We start from the raw sequence: 17,225 nt of genomic DNA, 5'->3' as shown, positions 1-17,225 counted from the left end.
GGGAAATATGCTTGTGTGACTGCTCTGCAAAAAGAGACATTTGAACGACTTCCATGCCAAGAGGCAACGCCTTGATTTTCAATCATGAACTTCACCGAGAAGCTGCTCTAAGACGAGGCTTTATCCATTCTCATTATCGGATTGAATTTTACCCTGATTTCTTGGTGTTTTTCCGTTGTTGAGTTCGCCGGCTGGTGTGGCCGAGCGGTTCTAGGCGCTTCAGTCTGGAACCGCGTGATCGCTACTGTCGCAGGCTCGAATCCTGCCTCGGGCATGGATGTGTGTGCTGTCCTTAGGTCAGTTAGGTTTAAGTAGTTCTAAGTTCTAGGGGACTGATGACCTCAGATAGTTAAGTCCCATACCGCTCGGAGCCATTTGATTTGTTGTTGAGTTCATCAATTCAGTCGTTTTTAAATTATCAGGTTTTCGCTTAGTAAATAATCGCAGTTCAGAACAAAATTTTCAGGAAAAATGGTTTTTAATAGGTTAACACAACTGTCTGATGTCATCATTACAGAAAACCAAAAAAACATTTAGTTATCACATAAAAGTTAATGTAACTATTTTGATTTTAGATTTAACAAAACAAAATGCACCACCTAGGAAGTACTACCTATCATTCTACTACTGAAATTCTGTTTCTCGACCAACAAAGCTTTAAAACCAGCGCTCTTTACCCAGTTTTCAGCTCCTTGAATAAAATTATTAATTAACTTACGCTACAATTTAAATACTCTATTTTTTGATGTTTCACTGTCTCTTCTTTATTGAAATAGTTTCTTTCTCGCTCTTTAATAATTACGTTCAACCTACTGTAAGAAAAGTTTTCTTAAAAATCTGTATTAAACAGCGAATAAGAAGAAAATTGCTTTGCATTATCTGAAAGCAAATAAACCAAAAAGTACAAACGGGAGTCGTATGACAGAATTTGATGAGGTTAAAGAGAGAACATTTAGTAGCATTAAATTGTTGTTTCTTATGTTTATAAAATTAGATGAAGACTGTAGTGAATTGAAGAAGCGAAGGTGTTTAAAGTGCTGTCCTTTAAACTTGAATGTTTCACCGAATACTCATGGCTAACGGGCAGAGATGTGCCATTACGCGGCGCAAGGCTGAATGGCGTGCTTGCTGTCTTGCAAGTGAGAACAGTCACATCGTCTGTTATGCCACATCTTACTGACTCACCAGATAAATAGGCAGAAGCCTTTTCTAGTCGCTTGTTATCTCGGCCACGTAACGCGTCACCAGAGACAGGATGTATGGAGAACTTAGTACACAGGCACTTTGTATTTACGTGACGTTGTTGTACATGGAAAATTACATTTTGGCATGACGTAACTTATGTACATCCAAACGCCCTCAGAAGCCGGAAACCGCCGAATACACATCCTTGAATGAAGCCACTTACGGCTATCGTGTTGTGTGAGTGTGTATACGTCCACGGACATAAACTAATATTTTTTAACTTGAACACATCGCATCACTTTGGCCAATTTAAATGATGCGAATGAAGCTAGCACAGTTAAAATGAAGTATGCAACGACGGCTCACAAACTTTTGGTGCAGATGACATTATGCGCAAAAACACTACATGGACGTACATTAAATGCCATGGGAAACGAGTGATTCCAAGCATTTGGTGAAGCGTTGTCGGCTTTCGACTGACTTCATATGATTTTACATGTTTTTAATCTCTTCATATGTGTTAAACAGTGACATGAGATACTTTACAGATTTTGTTGCCCCGTACAACATTTTCTGTCCACTGTTTTCTCAGCTCTCCATTCATTCAACGTAGGTAACATCAAACAATCCTGTCTCATTATAAAAGTTTCTCACGGACGTCTTCCCTCCTCATACTCCCTAATGCCTCTTTGTCTAGCACGTGATCACCCCCAGTTAATTGTTAACATTCAGAGCCCTCAGTTTCTTCATTTCCGCTTTTCTCTCTATCCACGTTCCACTTTCTGAAAAGTATATGGTAAAAAGAAATGTATCTCAATTTTTAGGCTAATACTAGCGCTATTGCATAGGATGAGAGATAGGTAATGATACAAAACTGAGGATGGTGTTCTTGGAAAAACACCAAATAACAAACAGTTAGTTACTTGAAGCTAATGAATGTACCAAGAGAAAAAAAAGAAGAAAAAACACGCACCACGAAGTAATTAACCAAATGGAAAGGATATCGGTAGATGTGGCGTACATATACAGACAAACAAATGATTCCATTTTTTAAAAAGATGGATAATTTATTCAGGAGAAAGAGCTTCACAAACTGTCCCGTTCAATAAAGCACTGGTCCAACTCTGGCCCTTATGCAAGCTGCTATTCGGTTTGCCATTGATTAATAGAATTGTTGCATATGGCAAATTCTGTCCAATTGCCGCGTTATATTATCAGTCTCCCGAGCTGGTTGGAGGGACCTGCCCATAATGCACCAAACATTCTCAACTGGGGAGAGATGCGGTGAGCCTGCTGAAGAAGCTATGGTTCGGTAAGCACGAAGTGAAGCAATAGAAACTCTCTCCGGGCGTTATCTTGCTAAATGTAATCCCAGATGGCTTGCCATGAATGGCGACAAAACTGGCCGTAAGGGTACCTCATACGGCAGCCAAAGGGATGCTGCTATGAAAAGAAGGGTCACCACTGATTATAGCTCTCGGCTATCGGGCCGTATGGCTGGCTACCGTCAGGTCCGTACCTCACCGCTGTCGGGGCGTCTCCAGACTCGAGTAGATCTGTCTTCAGTGATGAGTCCCACTCCCAACTGAACCCCCAAGACCAGCGAAGACGTATTTGAAGACGCCCAAGACAGTGGTGGGATACCAAACTGAATGTCATCCGCCATACTGACCAACAACCAAGAGTGATGGTCTGGGGGGTGCCATTTCATAGTAGGACCCGATTGGTTGCCATACGCGGTACCCTTACAGCACATTGGTACGTCGACGGTATTCTACAACTCATTTTGTTGCCCTTCATGGCAAGCCATCCTGAACTTACATTTCAGCAAGAGAATGTCCTGCCACACACGGTGAGTTTCTACTGCTTGTCTTCGAGCTTGCCATACCTTACCTTGGGCAGCAAGGTCACTGGATTTCTCCCGAATTGACAACGTTTGTAGCATAATGGGCAGGACCTTCCAACCAGGTCGGGAGGGAATTTGGCACGATATGCCTCAGGAGGGCATTCTACAATTCCATCAATCAATGTCAAGCCGAGTAACTGCTTGCATAAGGGCCAGAGGTGGATCAACGCGTTATTGACATGCTCAATTTGTGAAGCTGTTTCTCTTGAACAAATACCGAATTTCTCTGAAACTGTTATCACTTGTTTGTCTTTACACGTACGTCGCATCTATCGATGTCCGTCTCCTTCGGACAATTCCTTCGTGCTTTTTTTGGAGTGTATGTTGTAACGAAACAATGTATTTGAAAAAAGTATGTGATGAGAACACGTATTACGCGAGAAGGCATAGAAGGCCAAATTCATGCAAGTTAGCAGGTTTTCGTTTCCGTTGTCACGGTAAAATCTCCTGAGTTATATCCCTAATCGTAATTCTTCAATACCCGACTTTTCGATCTCATTGCCGCGGTCTCCTTCAGAGCCCCACTAGTGTCTCTGAATGGTTCAAATGGTTCAAATGGCTCTGAGAACTATGGGACTTAACTTCTGAGGTCATCAGTCCCCTAGAACTTAGAACTACTTAAACCTAACTAACCTAAGGACATCACACACATTCATGCCCGAGGCAGGATAGCGGTCGCGCGGTTCCAGACTGTAGCGCCTAGAACCGCTCGGCCACCCCTGCCGGCCCTCTGAATGGCTGAACACTGTTGAGAGACTGTCGAGTTGACCCAGGCCAGAATCAATTCGCTCTGAGTGCATCACTGACAATGACTCCGCCGGCCGGGGTGGCCGAGCGGTTCTAGGCGCTACAGTCTGGAACCGCGCGACCGCTACGGTCGCAGTTTCGAATCCTGCCTCGGGCATGGATGTGTGTGATGTCCTTAGGTTAGTTAGGTTGAAGTAGTTCTAAGTTCTAGGGGACTAATGACCTCAGAAGTTAAGTCCCATAGTGCTCAGAGTCATTTGAACCATTTTTTGACAATGATACCTTGCTATCAGGGCCCTATTTCCTTATAGAAACGTAGAACGCCAACAGCTATGACGACCGTTCCCACAGACAGAGCCGTGAAACGAAGCCGTAATAATAATCATGTAATACAATGTAAACTTTCACGGCCGGTATTGTCTTTACTTAAAACTTCTGGGCTGATAGGCCGTGGTCGAAGTATAAAACTGTCTCCTAACGTTTCGTCTCCGACTGCGGGAGACATCTTCGGAGGTAAAGCGGCGAACTGCGAAGAGGACTCGAGGAGGCGCTGATTATATAGGCAGTACAGAGGGCGCCACTGCCGATCACGTGGCGTCGGCTATGAGATTGTCTCTGGTAATGCCAACATTCTCGATTGAAAGTAATCGATCGTCACGCTTGCGGTGCAACGCTGACATCCAAATTTTATCCAGTTTAACACCTTCGTCTTTCCTGTTAAAATTATTACGATGTATATCAATCTCGATAGTCTCTCTATACAAGCGTGCATAATAATGCGAGGTTTTTGATAAGACGCTCGTCTCGTTGAATTTTATTTCATGATCACCTTCCTGGTAAACATGTTCCGCTACGGCCGATTTATCCGTGTGACCTAGGCGGCAATTCCTCTTATGTTCGACAAGACGGGTGTTCACACTTCTCTTTGTAGTACCGATGTAAACCTGTCTACAACTACAAGGAATTTTATATACCCCCGGTGTAGCCAAAGGGAAAGTTTTAGGCAAGTATGGGGTGGAAACTATTTTCAGACCTACTAGGAAAATAAAAGAATTTTTAAGGTCAGCAAAAGATGCACGGCACCCTTTGGCTACACCGGGGGTATATAAAATTCCTTGTAGTTGTGGACAGGTTTACATCGGTACTACAAAGAGAAGTGTGAACACCCGTCTTGTCGAACATAAGAGGAATTGCCGCCTAGGTCACACGCATAAATCGGCCGTAGCGGAACATGTTTACCAGGAAGGTGATCATGAAATAAAATTCAACGAGACGAGCGTCATATCAAAAACCTCGTATTATTATGCACGCTTGTATGGAGAGGCTATCGAGATTGATAAACATCGTAATAATTGTAACAGGAAAGACGAAGGTGTTAAACTGGATAAAATTTGGATGTCAGCGTTGCACCGCAAGCGTGACGATCGATTACTTTCAATCGAGAATGTTGGCATTACCAGAGACAATCTGATAGCCGACGCCACGTGATCGACAGTGGCGCCCTCTGTACTGCCTATATAATCAGCGCCTCCTCGAGTCCTCTTCGCAGTTCGCCGCTTTACCTCCGAAGATGTCTCCCGCAGTCGGAGACGAAACGTTAGGAGACAGTTTTATAGTTCGACCACGGCCTATCAGCCCGGAAGTTTTAAGTAAAGAATAATCATGTAAATTAGCAGACCGAGGAACCTCCAACATCACCGTTTGTTACTAGATTAACCGACCACACAGGCAGGCTCTTTTGGGAGAATTATATAACGACTATTTTTTTAATCAGCGTAAGTTAAAAGACTCCTTCCGACCTACAACGGACGTGCCTGACCGCTCCACACTGCGGGAGTATGTGAAATGACGCTTCTTTTTCGCAAAGTACACTGTCTGATCAGAAATAGCTGGACACCTATTAGTGAATATTAATTTGGGTTGTATTCACTGTTCACGCTTTGTCTGTGTGACGTCTTGAACCCTTTTGGGGACACTCCCAATGAGGCATGTGAATGTCTGTGAAGGAATCGCAGTCCATTTTTCCTTCAAGAGCCGAAACCAGAGATGGTAGTGAGGGTGTACGCTAGGGTCCAGGGCAAGTTTAACTCATCCCAAAGTACTTACATTAGGTTTAGGTCAGGCCTGAGGGAAGCCCAATAAATTTCGCAGTTGTTATTGTCCACGAAGGCTTGCAACACAGATGCTGCTTTGTGAGAGGGTGCATTGTCATGGTGATGCAAACAGGGATCGTCTTCGAACTGTTCCACTACCGTAGGCAGTACACAATACTGTAAAATGTGTTCATATCTTTCCACATTTAGAGTTTTGTCAAAAGCAATGAGGATATGAAATCACACCCTAACCGCGAGAAACATCCTTAAGAGCATCTCCCCACTATTCCGTTCTTGGCACTACACATGATGGCATTCGCCAAGCCCAAATACTTCCATCGGATTGCCACGGTATATAATGTGATGCGTCACTCCAAATAATTCGTTACCAGTCATCCACTGTCCACTGACGGTGGTCTTAACACCACTTCAAGCTTCACTTAGTACTGACTATCAGAAATGTGTAGCTTACAAGCAACTAGTCGATCATTGTACCTCATTCTTTTCAACTTCCTACGCAAGTCATTACTCTAACTTGGCTGCTGACAGCGCCTCGGAGCTTCACAGATGATTCCTTCCGCTGATTTCATCCAATTTTTTTACAACCACCGTCCGCAATGTTCGACAGTCCCCTCCCGGGGGCTCTTGATTTCGCTGTCGTTGTTCCTTCGCGTTTCTACTTCACAGTCTCATCACCAGCTGTCGACCTCGACAGCTTTAGTAGTGTTGAAATATCCCTGAAGGATCTGTCACTTACAAGGGAACCTCCCCATCGCACCCCCCTCAGATTTAGGTATAATTTGGCACAATGGATAGGCCTTGAAAAACTGAACACAGATCAATCGAGAAAACAGGAAGAAGTTGTGTGGAACTATGAAAAAATAAGCAAAATATACAAACTGAGTAGTCCATGGGTAAGATAGGCAACATCAAGGACGACGTGGGCACAAGAGCGCCGTGGTCCTGTGGTTAGCGTGAGCAGCTGCGGAGCGGGAGGTCCTTGGTTCAAGTCTGCCCTCGAGCGAAAAGTTTACTTACTTTATTTTTGCAAAGTTATGATCTGTCCGTCCGTTCATTGACGTCTCTGTTCACTGTAATAAGTTTAGTGTCTGTGTTTTGCGACCGCACCGCAAAACCGTGCGATTAGTAGACGAAAGGACGTGCCTCTCCAATGGGAACCGAAAACATTTGATCGCAAGGTCATAGGTCAACCGATTCCTCCACAGGAAAACACGTCTGATGTATTCTATACGACACTGGTGACGGCGTGAATATGTTGTCAATCCACCTAACTTGCACACTTGGCGAATGGGTAAAAAGATCCTTCTACCTTGTCCGATTTTGGTTTTCTTGTGAATGTGATAATCACTCCCAAAAAAGTGATGAAAACGTAAGAGTTTGTTACATAAACTGAAAATAAAAAATTAAATTTTTTACTCAAGGGAAGACTTGAACCAAGGACCTCTCGTTCCACAGCTGCTCACGCTAACCACGGGACCACGGCGCTCCTGCAAGCATGGTATCCTATATGTTGCCTATGATGCGCATGGACTACTCAGTTTGTATATTTTGCTTATTTTTTCATGGTTCCACACAACTTCCTGTTTTCTCGATTGATCTGTGTTCACTTTTTCAAGGCCTATCTACTGTGCCAACTTATAACTAAATCTGAGGGAGGTGCGATGGGGAGGTTCCCTTGTTAGGTGACATCCAGTAACTAGTCCATGTTTGAAGTGACAGCTGTCCCTGAGCGACTCACTCTGGTGTCGCGGCTTCTCTGCTGGCAACAAAATTCTCCCTGTCTGCTTTCATGCTGGCACGTACGCCTCTTGTGACATCTAGTGGCCAATTCCATTACATAGTGGTGTCGAGACAGTTCTGATAAGATAGCGTATGTATCAAGAAACTGGAAGCTCAATAAAAGAACGCGTTAAGGATCGCGAACGCCACAGAGTCTTAAGATATCGTGTAAAATTGGTCGTAGCAGAGCACCAGGAAAAATGAGACCAGATTGTGTATTTTAGGAACATACGAGTGTTAGCCAGAAAAAGTAATATTTATAGAAGTAAAGTCCATGCAGTAATTGAAACGCCAAAGAATCAGTACAATTTCAATAGAGATGATGGTTAAATGGCTCCACCTTCATGGCTGTCCACTTTCACGGAAGTAAACATCTAGCTACGGCGAGGGAGGAACATAAAGAGCTACCAGGCGGTACAACGTCAATAATATTTTTCCAGAAACAAAAGATTTAAAGACATTAGCTGCCAATAGACACTGATGTAAATCAATGGGGCAAGTTGAAAATTTATGCGGAACCAAGATTCGAACCCGGGTCTCCTGCTTACTAGGCAGATGCGCTGACCACTTTTTTTTCTGATCTCATTTTGTTCGTTGCCTATGTTCGGGGCGGACGTCCCATGACACCTGTTAAAGTTTATCCATTTATCCAGTTTTTTTATTTATTTATTTATTTATCACGGAGGGCAGCTAACTTTCTGACCGAGCACGCTATCCAGACATAGTGGTCACCACCATCGCACGAACTATCCTAGCAGGCCCTTATGAAATCCAAATTCTCAGCTTGTACTACATACTTCTGAAGTACTGTCGCTGCTCATTAGCCGCATTACTCGCGGCATCTCGCCGATTCCCATAAGAGCTTGGTGTGCATCTGCACCGCCATCGCCTTAATTACATATGTGGTGCCTGATTCAAAAGGCTCTGAGCACTATGGGACTTAAGTTCTGAGGTCATCAGTTCCCTAGAACTTAGAACTACTTAAACCTAACTAACGTCCATGCCCTAGGCAATGTTCGAACCTGCGACCGTAGCGATCGCGCGGTTCCAGACTGTAGCGCCTAGAACCGCTCTCCTACCCCGGCCAGCTATGTGGTGCCTGTTCTTTCGGATATGTCTGAAAGAACAGACATCACATATAAATAATATTTTTGATTCCCACTCTCTTTCAGTATATGCTTTCAGTACTCACTCAGTGATGACAATGCATCGATATCACGAAGAAGATTTCACCCAGTAACTCCAATTTTTCGGAAAAGCCCGTGAAAACAGCAATCTATAAGTGATAACGACATTGTGTTTCGGCAGTTTTCAGGCATCTGGGGATACCAGCATAATCCTGATGAGTCAAAACGATGAGTAGTCAATAAGTTTAAAGAGGAATGCGGCCTAACAATTCAGAGGACCTGACCACCAAAGAAAAATCTCTAACGTCGAAATAGCAGCAGGATTCGACCTTAATAAGGCAAACCTATATACCGGGTGATCAAAAAGTCAGTATAAATTTGAAAACTGAATAAATCACGGAATAATGTGGATAGAGAGGTACAAACTGACACACGTGCTTGGAATGACATTGGGTTTTATTAGAACCAAAAAAATACAAAAGTTCAAAAAATGTCCGACAGATGGCGCTTCATCTGATCAGAATAGCAATATATCTGATCAGAATAGCAATAATTATCATAACAAAGTAAGACAAAGCACAGATGATGTTCTTTACAGTAGATGCTCAATATGTCCACCATCATTCCTCAACAATAGCTGTAGTCGAGGAATAATGTTGTGAACAGCACTGTAAAGCATGTCCGGAGTTATGGTGAGGCATAGGCGTCGGATGTTGTCTTTCAGCATCCCTAGAGATGTCGGTCGATCACGATACACTTGCGACTTCAGGTACCCCAAAGCCAATAATCGCACGGACTGAGGTCTGGGGACCTGGGAGGCCAAGCATGACGAAACTGGCCACTGAGCACACGATTATCACCAAACGACGCGCGCAAGAGATCTTTCACGCATCTAGCAATATGGGGTGGAGCGCCATCCCGCATGAACATCGTACGTTCCAGCAGGTGTTTATCAGCCAGGCTGCGGATGATGCGATTCTGTAACATATCGGCGTACTTCTCACCCGTCACGGTAGCAGTTACAAAACCAGAAACACGCATTTCCTCGAAGAAAAAAGGCCCGATAACGGTAGATGAGGTAAATCCAACCCATACCGTGACTTTCTTGTCCTGCAATGGAGTTTCCACGACAGTTCTAGGATTTTCGGCAGCCCAAATTCTGCAGTTGTGGGCGTTGACAGACCCTCGGAGCGTGAAATGAGCTTCGTCGGTCCACAACACGTTACTCAACCAATGGTCATCTTCCGCCATCTTTTGAAACGCCCACATTGCAAATGCCCTCCGCTTCACTAAATCGCCAGGTAACAGTTCATGATGCCGATGGATTTTGTACGGATAGCATCGGAGGGTACGCCTAAGTGCCAACCAAACAGTAGTCTATGGAATGCCGGTGCGACTTGCGACTGCACGAGCGCTGACTTCCCCGTGCGTAGACGAACCCGCTACAGTCTCCATTTCTTCCTGAACTGTCTCAGCAGCATTACGCCTTGTGCTCGGTCGGCCACTACGGGGTCTATCGTCCAAACAACCCGTGGCTTCTAACTTCGAAATCATTCTCGCCACAGTTGCATTTTTCAACGGACCTTTACCCGTTCGAATCCCCTTCCTGTGGTGATAGGATCGTAACGCTGACCTAGCACATTCCCCATTCTGATAATACAGCTTCACTAAATGCGCCTTTGCAGGTAACGTCAACACGCTGCGACTGCTGGCGCATCTGATTATCTCTCTCATTACAGCTCCTTTTATACACGATTGTCATGCGCAGTCACTGACATTTTGCTGTCCAGCGCCATGTGTGAGACATTTTGTGAACTTTGTTTTTTTTTTTTGTTCTAATAAAACCCCATGTCATTCCAAGCATGTGTGTCAATTTTTACCTCTCTATCTACATTATTCCGTGGTTTATTAAGTTTTCAAATTTATACTGACTTTTTGATCACCCGGTATGTTAGCTGGAAATGGGAGCGGGGTCCCTGTGTCAATAGGCAAAACGAAACAGCGTAAAAAGAACGTACCCTCCAGTCGCTGTTCGCCGGCTTTCAGTTCGCTAGAAGCATCATTCAGACAGTTGACGGCCAGTGCGTCCTTATCTGAAGCACCCGACGGTCAATGGAAAGCACCCACCCTAGCGACCGAACGCGGACCACGGGCCCCAACTGCGGCGCTGATCAATGGAGGGCGGGCCCTGTGAAGAGCCAGACTGGTGAATGCGCCGCGCTCTCAGCGGCAGGGCCCGCGGAGCGTGCGGCCGCCTAAACAGCGATCTCGTTAATGGAGAGAGCCCTCGGTGACATCACGGCGCGTGTTCCAGGCTGGGCCGGCGCGCGCATGCGCAGCGAGCCGCCGCAGAAGCAGCCCTGCCCGGCGCCACCCGCAGCCGCCATGGCCGTGGTCAGGCTCTCCCTGCTCAGGGTCACCCTCGAGATCACCGTCATACTGCTAGGTGAGTACCAGCCGCTAGCATACTTAAAGTTGCACGATTACAGGAGATACAGCGTACACAAAAAACCAGTAGTAATCAAACTAGCGGAGGCTGGAAGGCGGAAGGAATAAATTATTTAAAGATTAAAAAATATATTTGCACAGGGTAGCTGCAGCATCCAAATTGCGCTCGATATTTTTAACGATAATATTTCAGAGCTAGATCAAAAATGTAAGGACTATGGTATGAAGATTAGCATCTCCAAAACGAAAGTAATGTCAGTGGGAAAGAGATATAAACGGATTGAATGCCAAATAGGAGGAACAAAGAACAGTTGGACAGTTTCAAGTGCTTAGGATGCATATTCTCACAGGATGGCAACATAGTGAAAGAGCTGGAATCTACTCTCTTCTGCAAGAAGGAAGTCAGTACCAAGACTAAGTTAGCTGTGCACCGTTCAATGTTTCGACCAGCTTTGTTGTATGGGAGCGAAAGATGGGTGGATTCAGGTTACCTTATCAATAAGGTTGAGGTTACGCATATGAAAGTAGCTAGGATGATTGCAGGTACTAGTAGATGGGAACAGTGGCAGGAGGGTCTCCACAGTGAACTCTGGGAATGAACTCTATAGATGTAGCAGTCAGGGTGAACAGGCTTAGATGGTGGGGTCATGTTACACGCATGGGAGAAGCAAGGTTACCCAAGAGACTCATGGGTTCAGCAGTAGAGGGTAGGAGGAGTCAGGACAGACCAAGGAGAAGGTACCTGGATTCGGTTAAGAGTGATTTTGAAGTAATAGGCTTAGCATCAGAAGAGGCACCAATGTTAACACTGAATAGGGGATCATGGACGAATTTTATAAGGGGGACTATACTCCAGACTGAACGCTGAAAGGCATAATCAGTCTTAAATGATGATGATGATGATGATTTTTTACGATGTCCTAACTGAAGAATTACATATCTATTACGGCAATTGAAGACGTGTGAAAGGTCGAAACGCGTATTCATATTAACAAACGACGTTTAAAAAAGGCGTATAATTCACAACCACGGTGTTGAACAACCAGTAAAGTATAGGTTGACTCTTACATACAAGATTACAGCAACCAGCCACTTTTCACAATGCTATTTATTTATTTACACTGCGCTGTTACCGGTTTCTAACGCACAAGTTCATCTTCAGACGACTAGTTCACGTTTTGCATTACATTTCGCCTTTTGCTTCCCCATCTGGCGAAATTTCCTTGGGGTGGTGATGCCGATGAAGAACCCGTCCCATTACGTATACATACTTCGATGTGATGAAACTTCTTAGTGTGTGAGTGGTGCTCTACACCATGTGCATGTTTATACTCAAAAAAGTGCATTATACAGTTTTCGCTGCTGCAAGATGATAAGCAGCCTGCACTTGAACATAATGGCACAGATTCTTCATTGGCACAACCACCTCGAAGAAATTTCGTCAGGTAGGGAAACAAAAGGCGAAATCGAATGTAAAACGTGAACTAGATGTCTGAAGATTAACCTGTCGGTTCGAAACCGGTTGTGCACACAGCCACCGGCTCGAAATGTCAGTTTCTGACAAAATAGTAACCAGTAAAATGGATAAATTGATATTAAATAAATAGAGATTCTATACACTGAGGTGACAAGTCGTGGGATACCTCCTAGTATCGTGTGGGACCACCTTTCGCCCGGAATAGTGCAGCATCTCGACCTGGCATCGACACAAGAAGTCGTTCTAAGTCTCCTACTGAAATATTGAGACGTGCTGCCTCCGTAATTGTCGAAGTGTTTCCAGTGCGGGATTTTGTGCACTATGTAACCTCTCGATTGTGTCCGATAAATGTTCGTTGCGATTCGTGTCGGATGATTTGTGTGGCCAAATCATGTGCTCGAACTGTCCAGAATGTTGACCAAACCAATTGCGAACAATCGTGACCCGATGACTGGGCGCATTGTCGTCCTTAAAAATTCCATCGTTCATTGGGAACATGAAGTCCATAAATGGCTGCAAATCGTCTCCAAGTAGCCGAACATAGCCATTTCGAGTCACTGATCCACGTAAACACAGTCCACACCATCATGGAGCCACCACCAGCTTGCACAGTGCCCTGTTGACAACTTGTGTCGATGCCTTCATGTGGTCAACCCCACACTCGAACGCCACCGACATCTCTTACCAACTAAAATCGGGACTCGTCTGACCAGGCCACGGTCTTCCAGTCGTCTGGGGTCCAACTGATATGGTGACGAGCCCAGGACTGGCGCTGCAGGCGGTGTCGTGCTGTTAGCAACTTCACTCGCTTTCGTAGTCTGCTGCCGTAGCCCATTAATGCCAAATTTCGCCACGCTGTTCTAACGGATACGTTCGTCGTGTGTCCCATATTTCACACAGTGTTGCCTTCTGTCAACACTGACAACTCTACGCAAACGCCACAGCTCTCGGTCGTTAAGTAAGGCCGTCGGCCACTGCGTCTTCCATGGTGAAAGGCACTGCGTGAAGTTTGTTATTCTCGGCAAGCTCTGGACACTGTGGAACTCGGAATATTGAATACACTAACCATTTTCCAAATGAAATGCCTAATACCTTTATCTCCAATTACCATTCCGCGTTCAAAGCCTGTTATTTCCCATCGAGCGGCCATAATCGCGTCGGAAAACTTTTCACATGAATAACCTGCATTCAAATGACACATCCACCAATGCACTACCATTTTATACCTTGTATACGAGACACTACCGGCATCCGTATATGTACATACGAGGTGCGGCTATAAAAAAACCGGACTGATGCTGGAAAAAACATTTATTTACAATTATTTACAATTTCATGTTATCTCCTTCAATGTACTCTCCTCCTCCGTCTCTACACCGCTCCATACGAATTTTCCACTGTTCATAGCAATGCTGCAGATCATTTTCGGTAAGTCCATACATTACTTCCGTCGCTTTTTCTTTTACTGCTTCAACAGTCTCAAATCTAGTTCCTTTCAAAGCTGACTTGACTTTAGGGAAAAGAAAAAAGTCACAGGGGGCCAAATCAGGTGAGTAGGGTGGATGATCTAAGATGGGAATGTTGTGTTTTGCCAAAAACGTCTTCACTGACAACGCACTGTGAGCTGGGGCATTGTCTTGGTGAAGGATCCGTTCGGTTTTCTCCGTACTCGCTCACGTAGGGTAGCCAGGACGCTAATGTAGTAATGCTGATTCACTGTTTGTCCCTCTGGTACCCAATCAATGTGCACAATCCCTTTGATGTCAAAAAAAGCAATCATCATTGCCTTGAATTTCGATTTTGACATTCGTGCTTTTTTTTGTCGTGGAGAACCAGGAGTTTTCCAATGCATCTATTGGCGTTTAGTTTCGGGATCGTAAGTAAAAAACCACGATTCATCGCAAGTAATAACATTTTGTAAGAAGGTGGGATCACTTTCAATGTTTTCCAGGATGTCAGAACAAATCATTCTTCGGCGTTCCTTCTGTTCAATTGTGAGACACTTTGGAACCATTTTTGAACACACTCTGTTCATGTTGAAACTTTCATGAAGAATCTGCCTAACACTTTCCTTGTCAACTCCTGTTAACTCAGACACTGCTCTAATTGTTAAACGGCGATCTTGTCGAACAAGTTTACCAATTTTTTCAATGTTTGCATCAGTTTTTGCTGACAATGGTCTGCCAGTGCGAGTGTCATCACTGGTGTCTTCGCGGCCATCTTTAAATCGTTTAAACCACTCAAACACTTGTGTTCGCGATAAACAATCATCGCCGTACACTTGCTGTAACATTACAAACGTTTCACTTGCAGATTTTCCTAGTTTGAAACAAAATTTGATGTTAACACGCTGTTCTTTCTGTACACTCAACATTTTCCGACGCACAGACAAAACGTCAACTACTTAAAACAGACGCCACGGGCAGACTGAGTGCAGGAGGCAGATGAAACTCGAGCAGTAGGCGGAGCGAGAGTCACGTGACAGGCCACGCGACTTTCAGCCTTATTGCATTCGTTTTATTGTTTCACCAGTACTAGTCCGGTTTTTTTCTAGCCACACCTCGTATTGCTATACCATGACATTTGTCATCTGTGTGTACAAGGGAACAATACTGAAGCTGTATTATGGAAAGAGAACAGGAAGTAATTTAAGATGAGATGATAGGTATGATAGTGCCATTAGAATTCGGAAGAGCATTGTGAGACGTAAGTGCCGGACGGAGTGGCCGAACGGTTCTAGGCGCTACAGTCAGTAGCCGCGCGAGAGCTACGGTCGCATGTTCGAATCGTGCCTCGGGCATGGATGTGTGTGATGTCCTTAGGTTAGTTAGGTTTAAGTAGTTCTAAGTTCTAGGGGACTGATGACCTCAGATGTTAAGTCCCATAGTGCTCAGAGCGATTTGAACCATTTAGAGACATAAGTGGAAACAGTTCCCAGGAATAGACAACATTCTCTCAGAATTACTGAGACTCTTGAGGGAGACAGCCACAACAAAACTATTCCAACTTGTAAACAAGTCATGTGAGACAGGCGCAATACTCTCATACCTTAAGAAGAGTGCAGTAATTAGAAAGAAGACAGTTGTTGACAATTGTGAATATCACCAAACGATCAGTTTAATCCTCTTAGTACCACTGGGGTCAATATAACCCCATAAGCACGATGCAAATATGTATCTCCCTTGTTTCCAAAACCATTATTTTCAAAATATTTGTCTTTCTCTCTTTGACTAAATTGTATTCAATGATGTTTTGTCCATTTTTATATTTGGAACACATTAAAATTTATTCATGGTTTCTTGCAGTGAGTACCACTGGGATCAATAGGAATCCCAAACAAATTGTCCTGTTTTTGAAGGTAATATCTATGAAAACAGTAGCATTACTGTTACACTCAACAACTGTAGTGTACGTTCTTATGTTAGTTCTCATTAAAATGCTGCCAATATATGCGATGTAAATTACTGGCCGACTACATAACCCCATTGATACTCAGTGAGCCCAAAAAATACTGGTAGTAGGAAGGATAATAGGCCGTGGTCGCAAAATACTCACACGAATTACAGATGAAAGGAAAAACAGGTAGAAGACGATCTTGGAGATCATTGTAGATTCTGCAGGATTATAGGAACACGCGAGGCAATACTGACCCTACGGCTTTTGGTAGAAGAAAACTTGAAAAAGGCAAACCTACATTCATAATAACAAGGATAAAATACAGGGAGCGAGAGGTTACTTACAACTTGTACAAAACCCAGACTGGCGTCTAACGTTCTAACTGCATGGAAGGGAATCAATATTTGAGAAGGAAGGAAGTGTGGGTTGTAGCCTATCCCCGATCTTATAAGATGGACATCAACAGAAGTAAAACAAGTGTAATAGACTGCAGTCCAATTAAATCAGAGGATGCTGAGACACTTAGATAAGGAAATGAAGCACTAAAATATAGTATATGAGTTTTCTTGTTTGGGCAGCAAAATAACTGATGATGGGCGAGGTAGAGAGGATATGAAATGAAGACTAGCTATAAAAAGAAAATCTTTGTGAATAAGCTAACTGTGTTAACATCCATACATATTCTGAAAGTGGATGTTACATAGCTCCTACTCAACCACTTACGCTGTACACATATCACATGAGGGGGTAAGAACGACCTTCCTCTTAAGGGAGTGGGGGGTGAAGGAGTACCGTAGCTCATTATGCGCAATTAGCCAGACAATATGCATCCAGTACTTGAGAATGAGAACACTTAGCGACGTCCAACAAGCTTTTCACCCAATTTTAAACCTCTAGAAACTTTTTCTCTCTGATGCACCCCACGAAATCATGAAAGGAAAAAAGTTCATTGCTTACTATATTTTCGCTGTGCATGCAGTAAAACTGCCGCATCAGGCATCAGGTTTTAACCTATTACTTCTTAAGTACTAACTCTATTCGCAACA

The 17,225-nt window shown here is 44.0% G+C and overlaps 1 protein-coding gene across 1 annotated transcript in view; it reads left to right on the top strand.

Moving 5' to 3' along the window:
- The window catches only part of LOC126262829 (putative phosphatidate phosphatase), a 418,821-nt gene that overhangs the window by 44,499 nt on the left and 357,097 nt on the right, over positions 1–17,225 (top strand). The window contains exon 2 of the mRNA XM_049959681.1: positions 11,173–11,304. Within this exon, the coding sequence (XP_049815638.1) occupies positions 11,190–11,304 (115 nt within the window). The 5' untranslated portion in view covers positions 11,173–11,189. The remainder of the gene's footprint in view (positions 1–11,172; positions 11,305–17,225) is intronic.

This window comes from Schistocerca nitens, chromosome 6 (assembly GCF_023898315.1).
Source record: "Schistocerca nitens isolate TAMUIC-IGC-003100 chromosome 6, iqSchNite1.1, whole genome shotgun sequence".
Classification (NCBI taxonomy): Eukaryota; Metazoa; Arthropoda; class Insecta; order Orthoptera; family Acrididae; genus Schistocerca; species Schistocerca nitens.
The sequence above is the reverse complement of the archived record's forward strand: the minus strand, read 5'-3'. Positions and strand labels throughout refer to the sequence as shown.